General features: G+C 48.2%; 1 protein-coding gene across 2 annotated transcripts in view; it reads left to right on the top strand.

Moving 5' to 3' along the window:
* BCR (BCR activator of RhoGEF and GTPase) overlaps positions 1 to 22,706 on the top strand; it is a 109,311-nt gene that overhangs the window by 74,358 nt on the left and 12,247 nt on the right. For both annotated transcript variants that reach the window (XM_026119087.2, XM_064522223.1), the window contains exons 9-18: positions 6,359 to 6,480; positions 7,696 to 7,864; positions 9,269 to 9,388; positions 10,347 to 10,422; positions 11,007 to 11,111; positions 11,996 to 12,070; positions 13,760 to 13,857; positions 14,595 to 14,726; positions 22,278 to 22,337; positions 22,471 to 22,580. In XM_026119087.2, coding sequence (XP_025974872.1) covers positions 6,359 to 6,480; positions 7,696 to 7,864; positions 9,269 to 9,388; positions 10,347 to 10,422; positions 11,007 to 11,111; positions 11,996 to 12,070; positions 13,760 to 13,857; positions 14,595 to 14,726; positions 22,278 to 22,337; positions 22,471 to 22,580 — 1,067 coding nt within the window. The remainder of the gene's footprint in view (positions 1 to 6,358; positions 6,481 to 7,695; positions 7,865 to 9,268; positions 9,389 to 10,346; positions 10,423 to 11,006; positions 11,112 to 11,995; positions 12,071 to 13,759; positions 13,858 to 14,594; positions 14,727 to 22,277; positions 22,338 to 22,470; positions 22,581 to 22,706) is intronic.

The following is a 22,706-nucleotide window of genomic DNA, read 5'->3' as shown; positions in this document are numbered from 1 at the left end:
ATCTGCTCCATTCTCTGCTTCCTCCTTCCCATCTTTCTACTTTTGTGATTTTACTTTTTTGATGGATTGCCTCCAGGCATCCACTTCATCAACCCTCTAGATAACCAAACGAATGCATGGAGGGAGGCAAAGGGGTCTTAGTAGCACAGTACCGTCTGACTTGCAGCATGTGGGTGGTGGAGAATCTTCCCCTTCTCTCAGTGGATTGTTTGCCCACAGGACCATGGAGCAGGCATCTTGCTTGCTCACTGCTGATCCTTCTTCACCACTGTCCTGTTGACTTGCGTAGAGGAGATCTACTTGGGGCAGGAAGCTGAATGCATGAGGTGAAGTACGTGCCAGTGTTATAGCCTGGAAGGGAGGCATAAGAACCCTTTCTAGTCTTACTAACAAGTGAGCTGTGTGGACTGCTGAACCTGGATGCAAATGGCTGTAGACCTTGTGTTGTCTTCCCTGACAGAAGTTAGGGTGTGTGTTTCCAGCTAGTTCAGCCTGTTCTTTTATTGCAGGGGTTAATGAGGCTGCTGAAATCACAGAGCTGCTTTGGGAGAAGGTGGCCCCTTCCTTGCTTGCGGCTTGTCTAATAGTGCTCTTTGCAGGGTGGTGTTCTAGGGCAGCTCAAACCAAGCCGAGTGGCGGTGGCTGCCATTCTGCCTTGCCCCTGGCCACACAGTCCCACCCTCTCAGCTGCTGGCATGGCACTTTTGTGACCACACAGCGGTGGGGAGGAATGGAGCTGCCTGAGAAGGAAGCTTTTTGGGGGGGGGAGCCGAGGGTGTCACTCAGCTGGCTGAGTGGCTTAGTGTCTGGTATCGTCAGCACCAGTACTGACACAAGAGGGCTGGCAGGGGGTTTCTGCTGGGATCAAGCCCCCCAAGATCACATTTTGGATCAGCTTATACTGCTGTGAACCTTCCTCCCACCTGGCCCCGCAGAGAAGAAGCTGCTTGGCCAGCTGCTCTACCATGTTGCTGAATGTGGCTTGTAACGGCAGCCAAGGAACCAGGCCTTAGGCCTCTGTTTGACTTGGTAGCGACTGCGGTAGGAAAGGGAGAGGACAGAGGAGGTTTGCAAGGGGGCAGAAGTGCAAACGAAACCCTTTGGAAGGCTGGGGGCTGAGCTTAGACTCAGGCAGCCTTGCACAGCTTGAGGCCTAGTGCCTACTGCTCCTGCAGGCCCTGGGCAGATGTTGGCAATAGGGCACTCAAAAATGATCTTGGATGCTTCACACTATGTCTCACAGCTGGAGTCAGAGAGCTCCTGGTGACAAGAGCTTTGAAAAAAGAAAGGCTATTAAAACACTTGGAGCAGCCCATTTAGCTCCCCGGGCAGAGCATCCCTTTATTCTGCAGTGCTGGTCTTGCGACACACACGTGCACACACACACACACGAGGAATCATTTTCTTCCTACGCTCTGCAGAAAGCCAAACCACCTCTTCCTCACTGACATATGCCAATACCCATCTCCTGCTTTTACCCTCCTCCTCCTGCATCACACGTGTTCCAGTCCTTCCTGGGGCTCTCGCCCACGCATGCCACAGGCCTCTGCTGTCACCACATCGGATGAGCTCTTTCCTCGGCGCTCACATGAGGAGACCGCCCTTTGCGGAGCTGTGATTCTGGATGAGTAGATCTTTAAATTCCACTTCTTGCAACATCTCTCAGACAAACTGGTCTTCTGCCACACTTCCTGTAGTGAAATGGTACATGACAGCAGCAGGATTTATCGTATGCAAACAGCACAAAAACACTGTAGGATGACTAGATGAGCATGCAGGTAGTCGTGAGGCTGGTAGCAGAGGAGGAGGAGATGTTCAGTGGTAGAGGTAAGAGGAGGAGGACAATCCAAAGAGGATATCCTGAGTAGTGAAAGATGTAGAGCGAGAGCTCTTTTGTCCAGAGCACAGAGGCGGGTGGGAGAAGAGGCAGGTGTAAACAAGAAAGGGAAAGCAGGGCCTACAAAGGAGGCGTGAGACTTGCCCTGCACTGATACAGGAGCTTGGCAACAGCCCCTAGAAGGTAGCAGTGTGCCCAGGCCCTGGTTGAGAGGCTACAGATGATCCTAATTCCCTCTGTGATACAAAATTGAAGTTTTGCCCTAGACCTCCTCAAGCATCTTTCTATAGCTCAACCAAGCTCCTGGGCTGGACAACTACCAGTCTTGGGGCTGTCGGTGGAAGAGAGGGAGCCGCTCTGCCACCCTACTGCCACGCTGATGTTAAGCCCATGTTTTCTTGGGTGTTTCTTTGGTGTTTCTGTAGCCTATATGTCACTCCAGGGTATTTTGAGAAACCTTTAGCACCTTTGGTAACTTTAGCAAACAGAATAACTTTGGAAACAAAGCAGAGAGATGGCCTCCCCCACACAGGGTGTTGTATGTCACACAGAGCAGGGTCAGCCAGCCAAAAGACCTCATGTTTCAGGAGACCCTTTTTAGCAAGAGGAATTCCTTTAAGCTAGGTGGGAGGAGTTGACCGAAGTGGGCTTTGGTTCCCACACTGCCAGAGGAGGCCTTTGGAGCTGAGGTAGCACTGGCACCATGAGTGAGCCCCAGCAAGAACCAGAGGTGCCTCGGGGGCTGCTTGTTCCCCCCAGGGTGAGGTAGGATGGGCTGACTCATGCTGGAGGTCAGGGAAGGTGCCCTGCACTCCCTCGCTGTGGGGCTTGGCAGGGATCTGGTAAGCCAGTTGGGAAATCCTTTTATTGTTTCCCTCTGACCTGCTTGAACCCTCCCAACAAGATGAATCATTTGCAACAAAGGATGTGACCCTTTGCTGGAAGCGCTCCTCCTCTGCTCCACTGATGCTGAGCAGCTGGGCGCATGCCTGTTTTGCCCAGCCCTGGCGAACGTCCTGTTTTCCAAGAGGAGCTGGTAGTTAGATCTACTATCAGGCCAAACACCCTTGTCAGGAGATGTTCTCACTTGATCCGCAAGCCCTTTCTCCTGTTCCCTCCTCCCCACGTGTTCGGTTGTTCATTGGTGGGATGTCTCCCCAGCTCCTCACTGCAGAGAGACCTTCCCAGCCAGCTCATTAGTGAGAAGAAATGAAGAATGAAAGCTCTGGGAAGCTTAATGTTTCCCTCTGAGCTGCTGACTGGACTATGTCTCTTCTACCCCTTCTGTTCCAGGCAAGCTTAGGAAATCAAGCCTTGTTTTCCTCCCACCCAGCTCTTCCTGAGAGATCCTGCCTCAAGGCGGGTTTTGCTGCCTCACACTAGCACTGTGTTGCTTTGATCTGGGTAACTTGTATCCAGGAGTGCCAGCCAGAATAAACTCTGTGCACATGAGTGGTACCTCAGTCCCAGATGGGGAGATGAAGGCTGTTGAATCCCAGCCCTGTTTGGCATCCTATGGCTGAGCTTCCCCCTGGGTTTAGGGGAGATGCGGGACAGAGAGCGAGGCTGCTTGGAGAAAGTCTGCCTGGATGATGACAGGACACGCTTGTCCTCAAAGTACCCTGGTTTAGATGATGGTACTGGACTACTGCCAGAACAAAGGGCAGATCTAGGGCTGAGCTGTGGTCCTTCATAATCCTCCAGCAGCACTCATGGGCCTGTGTCCTCCTTGGCCTGTGAAGAAGCACCAGCGTTGGCCATGTTGCAGGCTTGTCCCTGCCACCAGAGACCTCTTCCCAGGAGGGAGGGAGCGCTCAGCCCATGCTCTAGACTGGTCTGTGACATTTTTCAGCTAGGAACTATCCTCCGGGTGCTGAGCTGGGCTCTGCACTGATCTTTGTGCTGAGTCTCGCACACCTGCCAGCGCTTGGCAGAGGGACACAGGGCCAGGTCAGGACCTGCCACGTCACTGCCAGGTGGGGAAGGGACCATGATGTCATATAGCAGCTGCGTAGCAGAGGTGAGCAAGCTGTGAGAGCATCTTTACACCCAAGAACAATGAGCAGAGGTTGGGCTGGCAGCAAGGAGCTATTCTCGTTGCCCTGGAGGAGCTGAGCTGATTTGTAGCGTAATTAATATGCAACAGATCTAGAAACCTGCGATCAGGGTTTTAGCTTGCTGAGAAAATCTCTTTTTCTCTGTTTCATTATTTCTCCCACATGAAATTCTTTGCAGCTGTGGAGATTGTTTCACTACTGCCATGACACCTCCTCCTTTTTATTTATTTAATTTTCAAGGTGGATGTTTCTAGCCCCCTGCCTACCTGGGGGTTGTTCTCCAGGCAGGCGGCGGGAGGCACGCACAAGTGCACAGCAGCAGCGGAGACGTTCATGCAGGCAGGCGTCCTCTCCAAACCACTGAGGAGAAGCCAAGAGGATCACGCCCACCTAAAAATAAACATTAACATATGTACAGGCCTTTCAGAGCCTGAATCACTGCTGGATACCAGATCTCCGCAGAGACTGTGTGACAGCCTGCTAGGGAGCAGCCCGGCTTCCTGGCCCTGCCGAAAAGGTGCAGCTTTTGCTGCTGCTCCTCACGATTTGCAGGACCGTTGTGTAATGGCAGGCAGCCCCAAGACAAGATGCTGACACTGCTACCAGTGCTTTAGCAGCCAGCTGTGGTGTTAGTGCAGCTGCAGATGGAAAACAGAGGCTCTTGGCCCACGTCAGGAAGTTTAGGGTGCTGTAGGATGGAGTGTGGAAACAGGAATTAGCCTTAAGGACGTTCCTCTCCCTCGCACTCCCTGCTGTGATGCCTGCTGGGCTCAGGGCTGATGTGGCTTGTTTTCATTTTGGAGAGCAGAGAGGGGAGGGGCGGTAGAGGGAAGAGGCAGCGGGGGGATCGCACTCCCACGCCCTCCGCAGTAAATGTGTTTGGGGCTTGTTAAGTCATGCAGCAAGTAAAACCCCCAGGGCATAACTCTGGGAGATGGAGGCATGAATCCTGGTTTGGATGCCCTGACCTTGCCCAGGTTAACTGCTTTCCTGTTGCGTACTGCTGCACAGCTGAGCACAGCTGCCTCCTGCTCCAGGGGGAGGTTTGTGTCTGTGTTCCCCAGCGTGGCAATAGCTGAGATGCTGCAGGTCGGGAGCGAGTGTCACTGGTGAGTCCTGTGCATGGGCCTGGAGAAAGCTGGCAGTAACACAGCAGGAGATGTTGGCTAGCACCGGACAGCGCGAGCAGATCTTTCTATCAGCAGCCATGGTGCCATCTAGGCATGTACCGTATGTGTAAAACGTCCCTCCCTGGTATCAGGGAAGAGGCATCCTGAGAGCTGGAATAGCAAGGAAATGCTGCAGGCCAGGAGAAACGCATTAGCAGGCTTGTGCGGAGAAGCTGATGGTGCCTGCTTTTACCAGCCCTGAAGCAAGGCAGCGCTGACAGTTATACATATTTGTGGGAAATAAATTTGCCCGGAGATGAATACCCCTTACATCTGTTCTGAAAATCAGTGGGAGGTTTCTGTTCATCTGGATGTGCGCTCCGGCTCCTATTGATCCTGGCAGCAGGGCAGGAGGCCTGAGCACACAGCTGGGCTTGAAACCCCTGCCTGGCTCAGAGCGGCACGTGGCCGTTCCCCTCCGTGCCAGCACCCCAGCCGTCACCTCTGTTAACTGTGGAGTGACCCTAAGGGAATCAGGAAAGAGCTGCTTCTGCCCTCCAGCGTGTGCCTCTTGTTTGGGAGGCTGTAAAGCTACCTGGAACTAGAAACAGGAAAAAAAAGGCGTCAGGGCTGTGCAGCTTCTTTGCATCGTCTAGGTTTGGGGAAAATTTATATGAAATATAAAAGGGCTTTAAATCAGTATTTGGAAAGAGGGAGCATATCCAGATGGTCATGTTTAAACACCGTCTGATGAGGGACTACTGATAAGTTTGCTAGATACACATTTTATTCAAGAATCATCCCTTAAGAGCACTTGTAATAAGGAAGCAGCAATGATACTCACCTGTTAGTGCTGACAGCTTGCTGTCGGGGAGGGGACGTGGAGGTGCTGAGGGGCTCCTCTTTCTCAGCGGTGAGGTAGCTTTGCTCAGCTCAGCAGCTGGGTAAGCGGCTCCAGAGAGGGACGGGACGAGCCCGGGCAGAAGAGCGGTGTTTGCTGCTCCCTGCTGGTTTGCAGCGAGCTGGTGCTGGCCCTCGGCCACGGCAGAGGCCTGGCAGTGACTCACCATAAACCAAGCCTGTGCTCAGGCTCAGGTGATCGAGAGGCCTCAGGTCTGTCTGACCTGAAAGCAGGTGAGGGAGGAGCCTGACCATAGCTTGTCCTGGAGGAGAGAGCCGCAGGGAGCAGAGCTGGCAGCCATGACCTTTTAACAGCCGTTCTTCTGAATTGGACCATTTTACTGAGCTGGCTGTCGCAAGAGTCACATCTAAGGAACGTGTTGCTGAGGGAGGCTTGGTGCCTTGTCTTGGACCCATCCTGCACTAACTAAAATATCTTTTCTGTTTTTCACCAGCACCGGCAGCTCTTGAAGGACAGTTTCATGGTGGAGCTGGTTGAGGGGGCTCGCAAACTACGTCATGTCTTTCTTTTCACTGATCTGTTCCTTTGTGCCAAGCTCAAGAAGCAGATTGGAGGGTGAGGTTTCTCTTCTGGACTACATGCCTTGCACCTCAGCTTCAGGAGAGTCCTGGGTTCAGGCAGCAATGATAGTCGAATACGAATACCCCAGACTTGAGTAACCGCAGTCAGATGTAGTCAGACAGGATATGTTCAGCAAGGTAGCATTGCCCATCGTATGAGACCTTGGCCAAGTCCTGATCCCTCAGGAAGGGTTTTTTATTTTCCTTTTTCTTTTTCCAAGAACCTTCCTAGTAAAAAAGGATATGCTGTAGCTCCTGGTATTCTGGAAAAATGCCATTCGTTTTTCTAACTGCCTTTTCCTTTTGTTACTGAGGTGATTCATTTTCGCCTTGCAGCTACAGCCAGTCAAGTTTTGCAGTAAAATGGAGCAAGTGCAATAAAGGGACTGTGCTTCCCATCTGCCCCTAAAGTTCTACTGTACAAACAGTTTCATTGACATTTGTCAAAACCGAGGAGGGAAGAAACTTGACCAACCTATCTGTCCTAAATAGACAAGGCTTCTCTTCATTTGGTGAATATTCTGCTTTAGGAGACTCCTCTTGCCTTCTTGTCCTCCTCAAGCAACCAGTTGTCCGTGTCCTTTTTGAAGCACATGCTTGTGGGAAAGGATCCTTCAAAAGAGTGGGACGCTCCCAAGAGTGGATGTTCCTGATAGGAGAGGTGGAGAGGGAAGAAACCACATGAAATGATAAAAAAGGAAAACTGATTATCCTGGTGAAAGCACTGGAGAACAGCAGTCACGAGTTTTAGTTACTGTCCCTCTTTTCTGGTTAGATTACACAGAGGTTTATGCATTGGCTCATCCGTCCCACCTAGCCCTCCTAGCTCAGGCAGGAGACACCTGGGTTTAGATCCACAGATAGCAGCCCAGTCAGAGGCACAGTGTGACTGCTGAACTCTGCCTTCACAGTGGCTTTAAATAAAGAAAGGGCTGGACTGAAAGGGATTGCAAAAAATATTTGTGATTTCTTAGGATGAAAAGAACCAGATAACAAAACAACTTGCTTTCTTGTTTGCTGTACTGGCTACTGGCCCTTCCGGACTTTCTTGCTGGAAAGACTTTACCAGACTTTTTTTCACATAGGAGTCACAGTGAGGTTGTTCCCATTTCTGTACCTTATGAACTGTAACGGGGAACGGCTCATGGGAAGGGGGAGTGAGCATTCTGAGCACCAGTAATATTAAAGGTACAGATCTTTTGTCTTTCAGGAAGAGCCAGCAGTACGACTGCAAATGGTACATCCCGCTCACTGACCTTAGCTTCCAAATGGTGGATGAGTCTGAGGCAGTGCCCAATATCCCACTGGTACCTGATGAGGAGCTGGATGCCATGAAGATCAAGATATCCCAGATCAAGAATGACATCCAACGAGAAAAGGTAAAACGAGTTGAGCGCTCCATCCCAAGTGAAGAACAGGCTCAGCTCAGAACAGTCTTTGCTGAGATAGGATGCTGGTAGAAACAGCATTCCCAGAGCTGCGTAGCGTGCAGAGTCCTGCTAAGACTGACTGTTCAGCAGAGGCTTGTGGTGCAGCTGTGGTACGAGTGGCATACAGACAGCTATGCAATCCATCGTTACTTGTCCCAGTGCACTGCTTGTATGATGTTGTCCTGTGGGCAGGTAGGAACAACAAAAGACCCTATAGTTGCACCCAGCAGCTCTTCTCCTTGTGTGAGACCATCTGTGACAGTGCTATCCCAGAACGTCCATGCGGAGGATGGGGCTCTTATGCTGTGGGATTGAGAAGCACTAGGAGTGTGGCATGCCGATTTTTAGGGAGTCTGGCTTCTGTTTATCTAACTATGATCCTGCAAGTGATTCTGGTCAGAAACAAAGTACTTAGGAACTTTTGCTGGGTCAGTTATGCCATTTGTTATGTCATTCGAGCATTTCTTACCTCACTGATGTCAGTGTAGCGCAGATGTATGGAGAACACCAAATATTCTGCCTGGACAGTCTAACACAGATGTAGAGTCCCTGACCTGGGCTTCTCTTTGCTTCTAAGACATGTTTTCTCAGGGCCATTAGACTCCAAACCATCATGCCACCCAAAAGAGAAACAAGAGTTTGAAAAGCAAAAACCTGCTGGTGTGTAGAGCAGGATATGGATAATATTGTGTGTTCCATGAGAAGATTATTCCCCACGGTTTTCTAAAGAACATGCTTCTCACTCTCTGCCCTTGCTGGCTTTCAGAGAGGATTTCCTGGAAAAGTGAGATTTAAGAGGAATACTGTGGAAGTCTCTTAATTACAGGGTGCAGGTGTCCAAGATACGGGCTTTGATGCATCAGTGCCAAACAATGTGTGTGACTGGCTTTGGGACTGGATTTTTTCCGAGGAAAGACCTTGTATTTAGGTGACCTCTGCTGAAAATGCATTGGCAGGCGGTGGATGGGAGAGCACTCTGTCTCCAGAGCTCTGGGCTCACAATCCCCTCAGCTATGGCTGCTCAGTGACATGATACTGCAGCCTCTAGAATGAAAACGTGGGGTACAGATAGGGCAGTGAGCATGCTCTGCAGCAATTTTCATCTGGGAGGGCTAGAATTGGGGCACAGAGCCAAATCTGACTGCACAGATGTTGCTTGGGCTACAAAGTACCATCTCCGTGAGCAGCTCGGAGCCCTGTGGATCCTGTTGACAGCATTTCTGCTGCCTGCAGCCATTTGGCTACTCAGAGAGGGAAGAGACTTTTGGTCTGAAAATCTGTGTCAGTGTAAATGGGGGCTGGTGCTGGAGAATGACCTGTGTGCCCTCTCCCTCTTTCTCCCCTTCCCTCCAGAGGGCCAATAAGGGCAGCAAGGTCATTGAGAGGTTGAAAAAGAAGCTCTCAGAGCAGGAATCTCTCCTGCTGCTGATGTCTCCCAACATGGCTTTCCGGGTACACAATCGCAATGGCAAGGTGAGTGGCTCTTCTGGTCTCCCATGGACCTTTTGTACAAGACAGAGGTTGAACTGTGGGTGGGTGTGTTGGTATATGCTGTTGCACAGTGAGATCTTCATGTGTCTTTCTTGTCCTCTAGTTTCTGGCCTGAAAGCACTTTCCAAGGCAGCAGACACCAAACCTTTGCTTACACCAAAGGCTATGGTGACATCTTGATTCATTTGCATGTGACATTGGCATTTAAAAAATAAAGTTAGAAATTATTCCCCTACTTGAGCACCTGTCTGTGCTTGGAGCTGCCCTGGCAGAGCAAAAGAAACTGCTTTCTTCATCTAGATAAAGCTCTGCAGCAACTCCAGTCTCACCTTCAAGTTCAAGGCTTTGTGCACTCAGGGCTCTCTCCTCCAGACCGCACACTGCATCTGGCACAAGGGCCGCTGAATGGTCGTGAGGAATCTCCTTTAGCTTCATGGGATGCTGAGTGTGCCAGCGGTGCTCCCTACTCTGGGGACACTGTAACTGCTCGCCATGGCCTTTGCATGCACTTGGCAAAGGCTTCTCACAAGATCCTGTCAGTAGTCGGTGCAAATGTGCAGACTGGCCTCTGCTTCCTCAGCTCGCACCAGTGTCTTGGCCTGTGGTAAAGGCTTTTGGGTTTCCTGGTGCAGCGGTTGTGAGGAAGGAGCCGCGGGGAGCTGTCGTGGGAGCTTCTGCTGCCAGGGACCCAGCTGCAGTTTGCAGGGTGAAGGCTCTGACTGCAGGAGTCCGTACTGGTCCCGCTGGCGTGTGGCTGGGAAGGGCACGCTGCCGGAGCCCTGCCTGCCGCTGATGAAGCGGTGACGTAGGGTAACCGGCAGCAATGCTAGAAGGACAGTGCATACAAGGACTCCCTCGGGAGAAGGGGTGGGAGGCAGGCCTGCCCTCGATGGTGGGTCAGACTAATGCATACCCTCTTTTCTTCTCTTTTCCTGGGTAGAGTTACACGTTCCTCATTTCGTCAGACTATGAAAGGGCAGAGTGGAGGGAGAACATCCGGGAACAGCAGAAGAAATGTGAGTGTCCCTCAGCTGGCAATGGCACAAATACTGCTGTGCTACTTCATTAGAGAGCAGGAGTCCAGAGGGTGAGGTGTGGGGCAGGACTCCCTAGGGAAAGAGGGACATGCAGCAACGTCCGCAGCACAACATGGGTGCCTTTTGTCTGTCTTCATCTGAGCCTGTCTGAAGGACTTGCTTGCAACACCACCCAGGGAACGTGTGGGGAAGCGCTCAGCGAGTGTGTGGAGGGATTATCCATTGCCCTAGAGATCAGAGCTCTCTGGAGTCCTGGGCTGAGGAAACACCTGCACCCTTTTACTTAGCTCCAGCCCAGAGAAACATTTACTTTCTGGAATGGGTATTTTTTGACTTTACAAGAAAATAAGAGTCTCTCTTGCTTCCTGTGCACTACCCTGAGACTTTTTACACCAGAGAGTAGCTAAACATGCACTGAACAGAGCTGGGCTACAGCAGCAGTACAGCCATAAGCACCATGGTACTGTCACAGGGAGCTGCTCTCCAGTGTATGCCCAGAACGAGGGAGAATGCATCCAGTCTCTGCTTTGAATTTTAACTGCTCCTTTGAACCTCCTTGGCAGGCTTTAAAAGCTTCTCACTCACGTCAGTGGAGCTCCAGATGCTGACAAACTCCTGTGTGAAGCTGCAGACAGTCCACAATATTCCCCTCACTATCAATAAGGAAGGTGAGACCCATGGTTTGTGCTTTCATGTAGCGCTGCTGGAGTGAAAACCTACCTCTGCCTTTCTTCGTGCATTTCCCCTAGAGCTGCTCTTACTGTTCCTTTTTGCTACAGGCTTCAACTTGATGACAGGTGACAAACTGGTAGTTCCTGTAAAGCAGAAGTTGAGACCATATGTACTCATCTGTGTAGTTTAGCTGAAGAAGATGATAGCATACAAAGAGAGAGCAGCAGAGACAAAAGCAGTCAATGATCCCAATGTTATTTGAAACAACAATAAAAATACAAGCTCCAAACTATATGGCTACATCTATATTAGTAAAATAAACATTCCTGGACCATCTTCCAGTATATATTCAATGACTGTTAAACAGTCTTTGCATGCAGCCTTTCTGCCAGGAATGTTGGCATCTCCTGCCAGGGAGCTGAGTGCCTCTTGGAGCCCTGGCCTGGGGCAACTCCTGAAGTATGCCCGGGAACCCTTTGGAAGAGCACTAGCTGGCAAAAATCAAAACTGTCTTATAGACCATCCTAACAATCTGAATAACTCAGTGCCAAAATTACTATTTAACCTGCTAGTATAGACTTAGCCTCTCTATTTCACTTTGTTCTCATTTGAATTTCTCCCATGCTGTCTTGCGGATTCTAGAAGTGACTTTCTGGAAATTCAGGGGTTTTACAAAGTATTACAGATGAAACAGACAGCGAACCTGGAAGGGTGTTCTCCTCCCTATTACAAAATTGGCTAGATTATGTGCTCCTGCCATCCATTTTAAGGAAACCTTACCCCAAACTCATAAACTTGTGAAATATCAATCTCATCATTCTGCCTTTCTCTCTTGGCTCCTCTGTGAACTTAAACAAAATTTCTTGTATCTCTTGTGCAGATGATGAATCCCCAGGTCTCTATGGATTCCTGAATGTCATTGTCCATTCTGCCACAGGATTCAAGCAAAGTTCGAGTGAGTTGCAGTTTTGTAATACGCAGAGGTGGTTGATAGGGTTGGGCTAGCAAGGGTGAGGCAATTCTGGTGCGGTGACAGTTGGGTGTGGATTGGTTTAGAATTGCAGCATCTAGGATGATGGTGAAAAAGAGGTGATTTGGGGAACTGGAAGTGAAAATGGGGGCGTTGGTGTCAATTTAGCGGAATGCAAAACTCTGTTAATAACTCTCAGAAGGATCAGGATCAAGCATGCATCATTTTTCTCTGGGCCTAGCTTTTCTATTTTGTTTTGTTTTGTTTTGTTTTTTAAGCCATGTTTGCTAATCACCCAAAAGTTTTAGATGCAAGTCAGGCCTTATCCTCCATTTTTGATGCAGTGGAAGGATGAGAAACAGTCTCTGACATCAGATTTGGTGGTGTCTGTGGTAAGAAGGAAAAGGTGTAAAAATTCAGGGCACAGATTTGACAGAAGGATCAAACAAGGTAAAAAGCAGAGAACCCCTGCAGAAATGCACATGCTTCTCAGCCATCAGTGAGGGTAATTCAGGAAGAATTGTTCTTATGCTTTCTTTAGTGAACCAGAAGATACCGTTTTCAATGATACCTCTCTACTCCCAAACTGATAGTGCAGCTCGGTATGGGTGCATCCTACAGCATTTGACTGGAGAGTACACTTATCTTAAGCAGTGTCAACCCCTAGGAATGCAGTGTGTTGGTACTTGCCTGCTAACCTTGAAATCATCCTTAACAGAGGTTATGGTAAATGTAAAATGATGTACATAGCCCGTATGCAGACACCCATTAAAAAGATAATAGAGAAAGGTGAACAGGAGTAAGATAAAATTTCAGCAGTATCTGTCCTTAGATAAGAGGCAGGAGCCTGCTATTCTCTATTATCCAGCTGGCAAGTTGTTGCAAAGCTTATCTAGCCAGGTGGCTGGGGATCCTGTTCTCATCTGACCCTTGTGTGCAGTCTCAGGAGGAAAGCTGTGATTTGGATGTACGTGGTTTCTGTTATCCTTCTACCTGCTGAACCACTGACTTCCCAGGTGCTTGCTTAACTCTTAACAAGTATCTGCTGTGATTCAGCTGCGTCTTTCCCTCTGGCAGGGCAATATTCATATTCCACATAGAGACCTTCACTTCTTGAAACCAATATTTTATATCAAATGCGTGTGACTGGACAACATAACATACAGCACTACAAACGGGGGAAATGCCTGCAGCTCATTACTGTTGCTTCAGTGACACTAGATACCTCATAATTAACCACTTTGGGAAGATGAGTTTGTGACGGCTGACTCCTAACTTTGTCTCTGAGGGATACTATGATACCAATACTGTTTTCAGTGAGTCAGCTCTGAGGTGTTCATGGGATCCAGTTCTACCTGGGGAAGGTACATTCCTCACAGATGTACACCTTCTGCTCAGGGTGGATGGGTTTGGGAAGTACTGGGGACCAGCATACACCAGACTTCTGGTACAGGTGAAGGGCTTGTCCATGCTGAGCTCGTTTACACTGGTTTCATAAAGGCAACTCTGTTGGTCCAAATGCACTGTATGATAAGCAGGATTTGCACTGGACAGTGTTACTGGTATTAATACAGAGAAGATATAGATGAAGAAATTCCTTGAAAATAATAAATGTAAGATAGGAGATTTTAGAAATTTGAACAAAGCCTCTGTGTCTGTTTCCTCTCTTCTCAGACTTGTACTGCACATTAGAGGTGGATTCTTTTGGGTATTTCGTGAACAAGGCTAAAACTAGAGTCTACAGGGACACCACGGAGCCCAACTGGAATGAGGTGGGTTGGATTGTTCTTGATGTGCCTTGTTCTGCGTGTGAAACAACAGTGCATGATGGGCAGACAACCTGCAAATGAAAGAACAGTTTGTGTGCAGCCTGCGCCGCGTGCTCTGGACTTGTGCTGCATGTGCTGCCTCTCAGAAAGCATATCTGTAACAAGTTCCTGTCATTTCACCTAGCTCTTAGTGCTTGCAGAAGATTTTCTCTTGGATTATCTATAGTTAAACAAACATTTCAGCACAAATGAGCCTTGCGCTGTTCAGCATCTAATCATTTTAACAGATCTGTTTGATTTTTTTTTTTTAATTTTTAAAAGACATCAGTGAAAATATATTGAATAGGAGGTGTTTTTAGGTGGTTTTGTTTACTTGTTGTGAGGGGGAGGCATTAGCTATAGACATTCTGCCTGTTTACAGCCAACTTGTAAACCTGCTGGGGAGTAAAATTAAATATAAGGAATGTGGGTAAGTTTGTTTCCTCAAATGATGCTTCACTGAAATTCAGTGAATCATGTCTAGGGAGTCAACCATCTTTCTTGTCTCTGATTTAACCACATTATATATATACAAAATACAATTTTGGTTTATTTATAGACCAACTCCATTAGGCAGGAGGTTTTGGTCAGTCTGTGAGTGCTCCCTCCTGATAGGTTTTAAGGAGACTGCATAGATTATTAAGAAGCAAGTATCCAGCTGTGGTGTATTCACTGCTGTTTCCTTTCCTGGTGCCCTGCAGGAGTTTGAGATTGAGCTGGAAGGCTCACAGACTCTGCGGATTCTGTGCTACGAAAAGTGCTACAACAAAACCAAGCTCACCAAAGAGGATGGAGAGAGCACAGATCGCATAATGGGGAAAGGCCAGATCCAGGTAAGAAGACCGTGCTTAACTCATTCCTACTACCCTTACTGCAAAACATGATAGGACTTTGAATCCTGGAGTGTCTTGTGGAGTTGTTTTCTGCCTTCTGATTGTCTCAACATTGGGAATTTTTCTCCAGACAGTGGGGAAGACAGTATGTGTGATTCACAGTTGGAAAGTCAGCAGCCTTTTCCCTCATCCCTTGTCCCCCATGCCTACTTTAGTACCCTTATGGAATAGATGCTTTCTCAGAAGAAGCTGAGTTTTGATCTCCAATTGGCCTCTTAACATCAAAACTCTCAGGAGAGTACATGGTAACTTCAGAGTCATTGAGCCCTGGGTGCTGCTGAGTATCCTCGATTTGTGACACAGTGAAGTGGCTATAAGAAAAGAGGAAGTAATGAATATAGCATAGCACCCCCTCTGCAAATCATGCGGAAGAAATGCTACCTTACCTACGTGCTGGAAGTTGATTGATGTGATAGCGAAGCCTTGGAGGACAGGCTTATTGTCCTGATAACTGCCGTGTCCAGAGTTTAGTGACCATGACAACAGACTGCATCCGAGAAAGATAAATGGGTTATCTGAACTTTCCACCACTGAGAATCAGCATGGGACACCTTGGCTATGTGGCAGATTTGTAATACAGTGGGGGAGGTGATGAGGGGATTGAAAGCGGATGCTGCTCTCAGGGAGCTGCTATGTGATAAAGAGCTAAAGCTCCATACAGGAGGAATCAGCCCCTCGATGCAGGATGACCTGGAGAGCATGGGTTCCTCGTCTTCCTCCAGACTGCTGCACTCTCCATGTGTGGTGGTAGGGGTGTGTTTAAATGCTTGTTCCGAGGACACGATCTCCGAGCTGCACTGGATGTTGTTCAAAGCAGAGACCCAGCCCAGCTACATTTTCCTTTCTGACTCTCTGAAAAATACCGTCAGTTCTCCCTTATTTACGTATGGCTCTTCAGCACTCCTTGGATGACAGCTTCCTCCAACGTTTGGGTGATGCTGATCACATACGCCAGGGCCACTTGCGGGGTTTCAGAAACAGCTCTGCCTGAGGGTGGCCTGCAGGGTCACATCTCACCTTTACTGTAGAAGGGCTCATTGTCTAAATGAGTTTCGTGAGGCCTGTTCCTTTCTCTCCCCCCTTGCAGTCCTGCGACTGCCATGCTATTTTTAGGGAAAGCTTTGTCACAAAACCTGCTGATACATATTTGAAAGAAAACGCATGCACAAATAAATAAATGTGCTGGTACGTGGTGGCTCCTATGGTCTCTCTCACACTAACCAGAGATCTATATGTCCCTTGTTCTGACAAAAACTTATTTTCCATGGAGCTAAGCAACTACAAAAGAAAAATTTTCAGCCCCGAAATTCCCTGGATATTTGTGGGGGCTCCCTGGAAGACCCTCGAATCACTGACCTCTAAATTCTTCAAATATTTTGCATAGAATGATTAAAAATGAATAAAATCTTTAAAATTTTTAAGAAAACTTTTTTCATAAAAAGAGAAACCTGAACAATTTTGAAAGGGAAAAATACCAATAAAAATGTTTTGGTTAAAGTGTAAAAGTCACATTCTGTTGTATCATAAAAAAACAAACCCCAAAGCTCTCTTGCCTTCTCCAAATCCCCCTTGCAATTTATAAAGAAACTTCTTGACCTCTCAGAGCATCCTCTTTCAGAGGGTTTTCTCAGTTCTCTGTCATTTCTATCCCAAAAGACAATTTGTTAGCATTATTCAATAACTGTAAAGAGAAATCATAAGAGAGTCTGGTAAGATTTTGGGTTGGTAAGAATTATTAAAGGTTTTTATTTTGTTTTTCTTTATTATTATTTTTAAAGCAAGCCACCAAAGATTTTCTCTCTATTAAGAAATGATAATAACGCAGCAAAAAATCAGATCAGAATCTGTAGCTGAAGGTTAGTTTTATTAGTTAGTTAAAAGATGCTGTCAGCATCTTTTCCTGTCATTCGTTTTGTATTCATTTTCTTTCAGGATTTTCACAGGTGCTTTTACATTAAGCTTTGTTTACTTTAGATTCTGCTGTAAATAGGGCTTTGTTTGTTGTTGTTTTTGTTGTCATTGTCATTATTCAGCTGAAGTCTGTCCTACATAAAGGCAAGGTCTATAAATTTGGGTGAGTTTTTACCAAAATTCCCTTATATTGAAAACTGTGGGAACTCCAAGAGTCATGCCTACATCCTACTGCTGATAAACACAGGGAAATTTCTGTGTTGGCTAAACCACAGCGTATTGTTAAGCCAGGTATTATTATTGTAAATCGGCAACTTCCCACTCCTGGGTTTTCTGACTCACCAAATTCGCTGGGCTGCAGAGATGAAGACAATGCATTAAGGAGGCGAGGACTGTTTTTGCTGTGACATGTTTATTAAATCTCTCCGTTACTTAACGGCACTGGAGGAAGGAAGACTGGAAATTGGTCCCTGTGTTAGGAGCTTCCAGGAATGGGCAGTAATTTTAATAGCTCCCATTGCTCATATTTTCTCTTCCCATGGAATATTTAATTTACCTGTTTTTATAGCCACATGCAAGAGCTTCATTGCTTGTCAACCTGAGAGTTTTCTCCCTGAAAAATAAAACCATTAGGTTTAATATGGGAGTGCTTCTTGTAAACGTAGAAGGAAAGCCCTCATCAGACCTTTGGGGAATGGCAGCACTGCCCGTGCAGCTGTTTAGCCAACTTGTACACTGGGTGGTGGCATCTGTTATATCTCAGGCATTGAGAAATGCAGGGAGAAGGTGCCATTCCTGGGATGAGGCTGGAATTATCTGGTATTTTGGGGGAGAGGAGGAAATGGACATCTTGCTATAGCAGGGAATGCGAGGCTTAGTTCAGTTGTATCAGCTCCTCTCATTTTGAATTCTTTTTTCTTTTCTGGGTTTTTCTTTGTTTGTTTTTTCTTTTTCTGGTTGTTACCTTGCAACCCATCTTTGGCACTCGGGAGGTTGGTCCTTTTGTCCTTCAAATTTTGCACAGCCGGGGGCAGGCACAACCCCAGGGTTTGAGTGTAGCAGCCTTTTGTTTAGTCTTGAGACTCTGCATCCAAGTGGGCACATATGTCAGCAAAACTGGCCTCAGTTTTGGGAACAAACTGCATGGGCAAATGAATCCTTTACCCTGTGATCCATCTCCTCCAGTTGGTGCTGCCTAAAAACTCTGCTTCCTTCGTTATTTTTTTCTGTGTGATCAGCTCAGACAAACCATTTCCTTCTCTCACAGCAGTGCTGGAAAATCAGCGAGGATGTGACCTTAGATCACTCATCCTCTGGAAGCAGCGCACCACCGCTCCTCTGTTGCCATGCAAAACAATCACTCTTATCTGCTTAATTATCTGGGATGTCTCATAGCAGTGCACATGGCTGTTTCAGACAGCTAGATTGTTTTCCATGTAAAACAGATTGTCACATGCTGTACCTCCAAGTGTCAACCCAGAAAACCTTTTACACACTCAAGTTCATTTAAGCAGTTTGCTCATGCAGAACAGCATCCCAGCAATGAAAATAGGGTGGAAATGAAGAAGGCAATGGGTCGTGTCTAAAGGGTGATGGCAGGAAAGATTAACATGTCAGTGGGGAGCTTTAAGAAGAATGGGGTTACAGCTGGACAGGGAGTTTCCAGCAGCAGCGAGACTCTGACAGCATGTATGTCACATCAGTTACGATTAAAAATTGCTGGAGTGTGAAGCTGCCATGGAGATTTAATAACGGGAGGAAGTAATGTGAATAAATAACATAAAACACACTAACCTTAAGGGTGCCTTACTCCCAGGCATTTCGCTTCCACTGATGCTTATTTGTGTCTTCTCTTGCTGTGTGCTTTCTTTGCTTTTCTTTTCTGAAAAAAGCCTGCAAACTCTGTGGTGGTTCCTAAGGCAGAGCGCAGGCTCCCTTCTCCTTGGTCTCTGCCTTCTCTCTCCTCCTGACCGGCATCCTCAGCTCGCCTTTTTCCCAGGTCCCCTCTGCCGTGTGCTCTGCGCACGCTAATTCTCTGTCCCCCCTCGGCGCTGAGCTGCTTCGGGGGCCGGAGCCTGGCACCCAGACGTCCCCGCGGTGCCCAGCTGCTTTGTTCGTTGTGTTTTGGGCAGGATACGGAGAGATGTTTGCTTGATTCATTAGTGAATTTTGGGCTGTAGCTTGCCGCAGTAAATGCCAAAGACCAGACCACGAGGGGCCGGGGGTGCGAGGACAGACTGGTTGCTTTGTATTTTTGCACACGCTTTTGGTGGGGACTCTGCAAACAAGACCCTGAGGAGACAGACTTTGGGGGTTTCAGCAGGTCTGTGCCTATTTGGATGGTCGTGGAAACACAACACAATTTTTCACGGTTTCGGTGGACATGGGACAGGTCTTTTTGTCATTCAGACCAGGCAACTGTTTGAAGGAGGCATTTGGAGGTGCACTAAATTGCACTGCCAGATGACTGCGGAGGCAGCCATTTCGCGGGGCCTCCCCGCTCCGAGGCTGGCGTGGCACGCTGCGCGCTCACTCCCTCGGAGCCATCTCCTTTTGGCGGCTCGCGGCAGACTGCATTCCTCTGCTCCCTGTTCCTTCTTCCAGGTCATTGATCTCCAAATCGGGCCAAAAGACAGCGTGACCCCATTTGTCACAGGCCCTCTCCGTGCTGGAGCGTCGCCCTCGCTAGTGCTCTTTGTCTGCGGCGTGCTCTGTAGCCCGCCCGCGCCAGCTGCCCGCTCCCCGCTCGCGTTGCCGGCTCTGTAGGGCCGGTCGTCTGGAGAGTCCGGGACTCAAAGCTTGCTCGAAATCGAAGTGACGGTCTCCGTTTCCCCTTGACTCCGTTATTTCCTCCTGTGACTTATCAGACTACTAGACTTGATCTTCCTGTCTCACTCAGTATTGCTAAGATTCAGACATATTTATGTCTGCTCTTTTATTTGTTTACCTAATTTAATGTTGTTATTTAAAAAGCACTTTGAGCTGGGTTTTTTTTTGGAGGGGGGTTGTTTTGCTTTGTTTTGTTTGTTGTTGCCAGTGATTTGTGCGGGGTTGGCTCAGGTCAGCCAGTCCCGCTCCCCTGTGCTTTTCCTCCCCATCTGTCCGCTCCGTACAACCTGCTCCCCAGCCCCGCTGAAGCAGCGGGCGGGAGCGCGGGGCGCCTTCCAGCCCAGCAGCAGAGTTTGGAGGGGAGGGGGCAGCAGCAGGTACCCGAGCTGTGCTGGCCGAGCCCCGCCGCTACCCCCACGGAGAGCGTCTCCCTGGGAGCTCTCAGCTCCAGAGCGCTGGCCTGGGCTTCTGCTAGTCCTTTGCAGCCAGATGACATGCGCTTTGGAGACAGAGTAGGACCGTGCTTGCTTGGATGTTTTTTAACATCTCTTTACTCGCTTTCATTTTTCACTGTGGTAGGAGCTCGCTAGACGTAACCTAGAACCTGGACATACCTGGTAATACCTGATACCTTAAGTAACGTGTAACTGGGCCCAGCTGGAGTCTGCCTTTAACTTTTCTGCAAATACTCAAAACTCTTTTCTCCCTTTGATCTTAAGCACTGTCTCTCTGCTACAAATAATACTCTTAGTGACTCCACTCTAAAGGCACATGGAAAACTACCTCGGAGTTGGAGGATGAGTTGTGACTGTGTGTCAGCAGGGCCATTTTGGCAGCATAACCAGAAGATAACTTTTTAGGCAGCTGGAGGTCAAGTTTTCAGGAATACCGAGCAGGGTTACTCTTTGTAGGAAACCAGACACTTCAGAAATGGTTTCCTCTGTATTCTGGGAAAGAATGCAGTTGAAAGAAACCAAACTTCCAGCACGGAAATTCAGGGGAGAACAGCCTAAACTCTGGCCAACTTGTGGAGACCTTGGCCAGCCTCACAGGCGGGGGCGGATCTGTTCCGCCGGAGTTATAAGCAAACCCTCTTGGCAAACAGGCTGTTATTTGGGTTTGCTGGAGCACCGAAGCTAAGCACTGCTGCCCATTGGCCTCCTGGACCTTAAGCTTTGTGCAGCCCCAAAATGTGGGAGCTGTTGGTTACTGACTATTCCTTACAAGGAGTCTTCAGGAATTTCTGCCAAAATTGCACCTACAGGAACCGGTCTGATTCTACAGGAAAGTATGTGTGTGCTGGCAGCATCCCACTGTGGGCTCACGTCCGCAACAAAGTGCGCAGAGATAAGGTTGGCCTGACTTAATCTCGTCTGATGCTTCTTTGGGTCTCTGCAGCGTGAGCAAGCAGGGAGAAGCTTTCCTCTCTGCTGACCGTATTTCTGGGGAGTGGGGAGGGACAGTGTCATCTGGAGCTGGCAGCAGCATTGGGCCAGTTTGTTGATTTGAAAGGGAGTGTGAGCGTGATCCCGGGATGTACTGCAGCAGGCGTTAACATTTGCTTCTGCCTGGCAGAGAACACCCACCGCTGCTGCGTGGGGTTTTGTGAAGGGAGGAGCTGTGCCGCAGCGCTCGCTCTGGTTACTGAATGCCTTTTTGTTTGCCGACGACAGTCAACTCCAGACCCAGAGTCTAGCGCGGTTACCTGCTTCCAGGCACCAAAGTCTGCTTCCTTTGGCTGATTGCTGATTTCTGATAGAAGTCCCCATGCAGGAAGGTCTTTTCTCTCTTCTACCAGTGCAGCTGGAGCTGGGCGCCAGCCTCCAGTGGCTCAGGCGTGTTGGGGCTCTCCCAGGTAGCAGTGGAAAGCTGGGCAATGTTGCTTTGAGTAGGCTGCTCCCCAGCCTTCCAGCTGTCCACTCAAAAGAGATCAAGCAAAGCTGAAAGTGGGAACTCAGGCTGTAGCTTTTGTATTTCTGCTTTGAGTATTTCGGTGCTTGCATTTAATTAACTTTTTTGATTGTGAAGATGAACTACGAGAAGGCTTCCCAAACTGAAATAAAGCACACATGAATGCATAGACAAGGGGGTATGTGTGTGCATACATATACACTGGAGTTCCTCAATTCTCAATCTTGTTTTTCCTGCATTTTGAAAACAAATATTCAAAGTCTCTTTGAGGCAACAAATTAGGGAGCAAATGATATCCTCCCTGACTTTTGGGTTTGGAACCTATAGGTTGCTTATAGTGGCTATTTCTGAGAGAGAGATCTGAGAGAGGGAGCGAGAGAGTGCCTTTCCTCTGTGTCAAATCAGAGCTATTTCAGAAATTTCTCCTCCCTTTTTCTCACTCCCAGCCCTGTGGGATGGGATGATTTTTGCTGTTAATGTGCATGTTGTGCTGTGTCAATTGAGAGCAGTCACCCTTTCTAGGAAAGGTGAGATTATCAGCTTTCAAACATCAGTTTTGCGCGCTGAGGTTTCCTTTGTGGTTGAGCAGGCACTACCTATATGTTGCTGGATTTTCCATATAGGTGGGTGTGAGTCATCAGCAGCCCCGCTCGGAGAAGGGCACAATATCCGAGTGTCCTGATACTTGAAACTTGCAAATCCTTGGGAAATGTGTTTTCCTGTGGAAATGAAATAACATGTTGAAAATGGCAATGGTCTGCTCACCTCAAAGCCTTTCCAGGCTAGTTGATTTTCTCTGAAGTCTGTTTCTAGCTCATGGGAAACTTTCATGTTTTTCAGCTGGACCCACAGGCGTTACAGGACAAAGACTGGCAACGCACGGTCATCTCAATGAATGGGGTAAGTACAGAAAACAGAAAATAGCACTGCTTCTGCACCTCGTATGTGGTTTATTTCTTTGCTCTTCATTGCAGCATAAGAAAAGAGACAAAAATGTTGTTTGAAATGTAACTTTTTTTTTCTTTCTTTCCAGGTTGAAGTGAAACTGTCGGTGAAGTTTACCAGCCGGGAATTCAGCCTGAAAAGGATGCCATCCCGGAAACAGACAGGCGTCTTTGGGGTCAAGATTGCTATTGTCACCAAGTGAGCTGATGGGTCACATTTCTCCCTGCTGCTTTTTTAAAAACATAGTTGGCCAGTGGCTTGCACCTGTCTCTACCCCACCAAGGGGTGTTAGTACACTGTCCTTCACTTGGGTAGCAGTGCAGA

Source organism: Dromaius novaehollandiae, chromosome 17, assembly GCF_036370855.1.
Source record: "Dromaius novaehollandiae isolate bDroNov1 chromosome 17, bDroNov1.hap1, whole genome shotgun sequence".
In the NCBI taxonomy this organism is placed as follows: domain Eukaryota; kingdom Metazoa; phylum Chordata; class Aves; order Casuariiformes; family Dromaiidae; genus Dromaius; species Dromaius novaehollandiae.
This window is presented reverse-complemented; position numbering and strand designations above follow the sequence as displayed.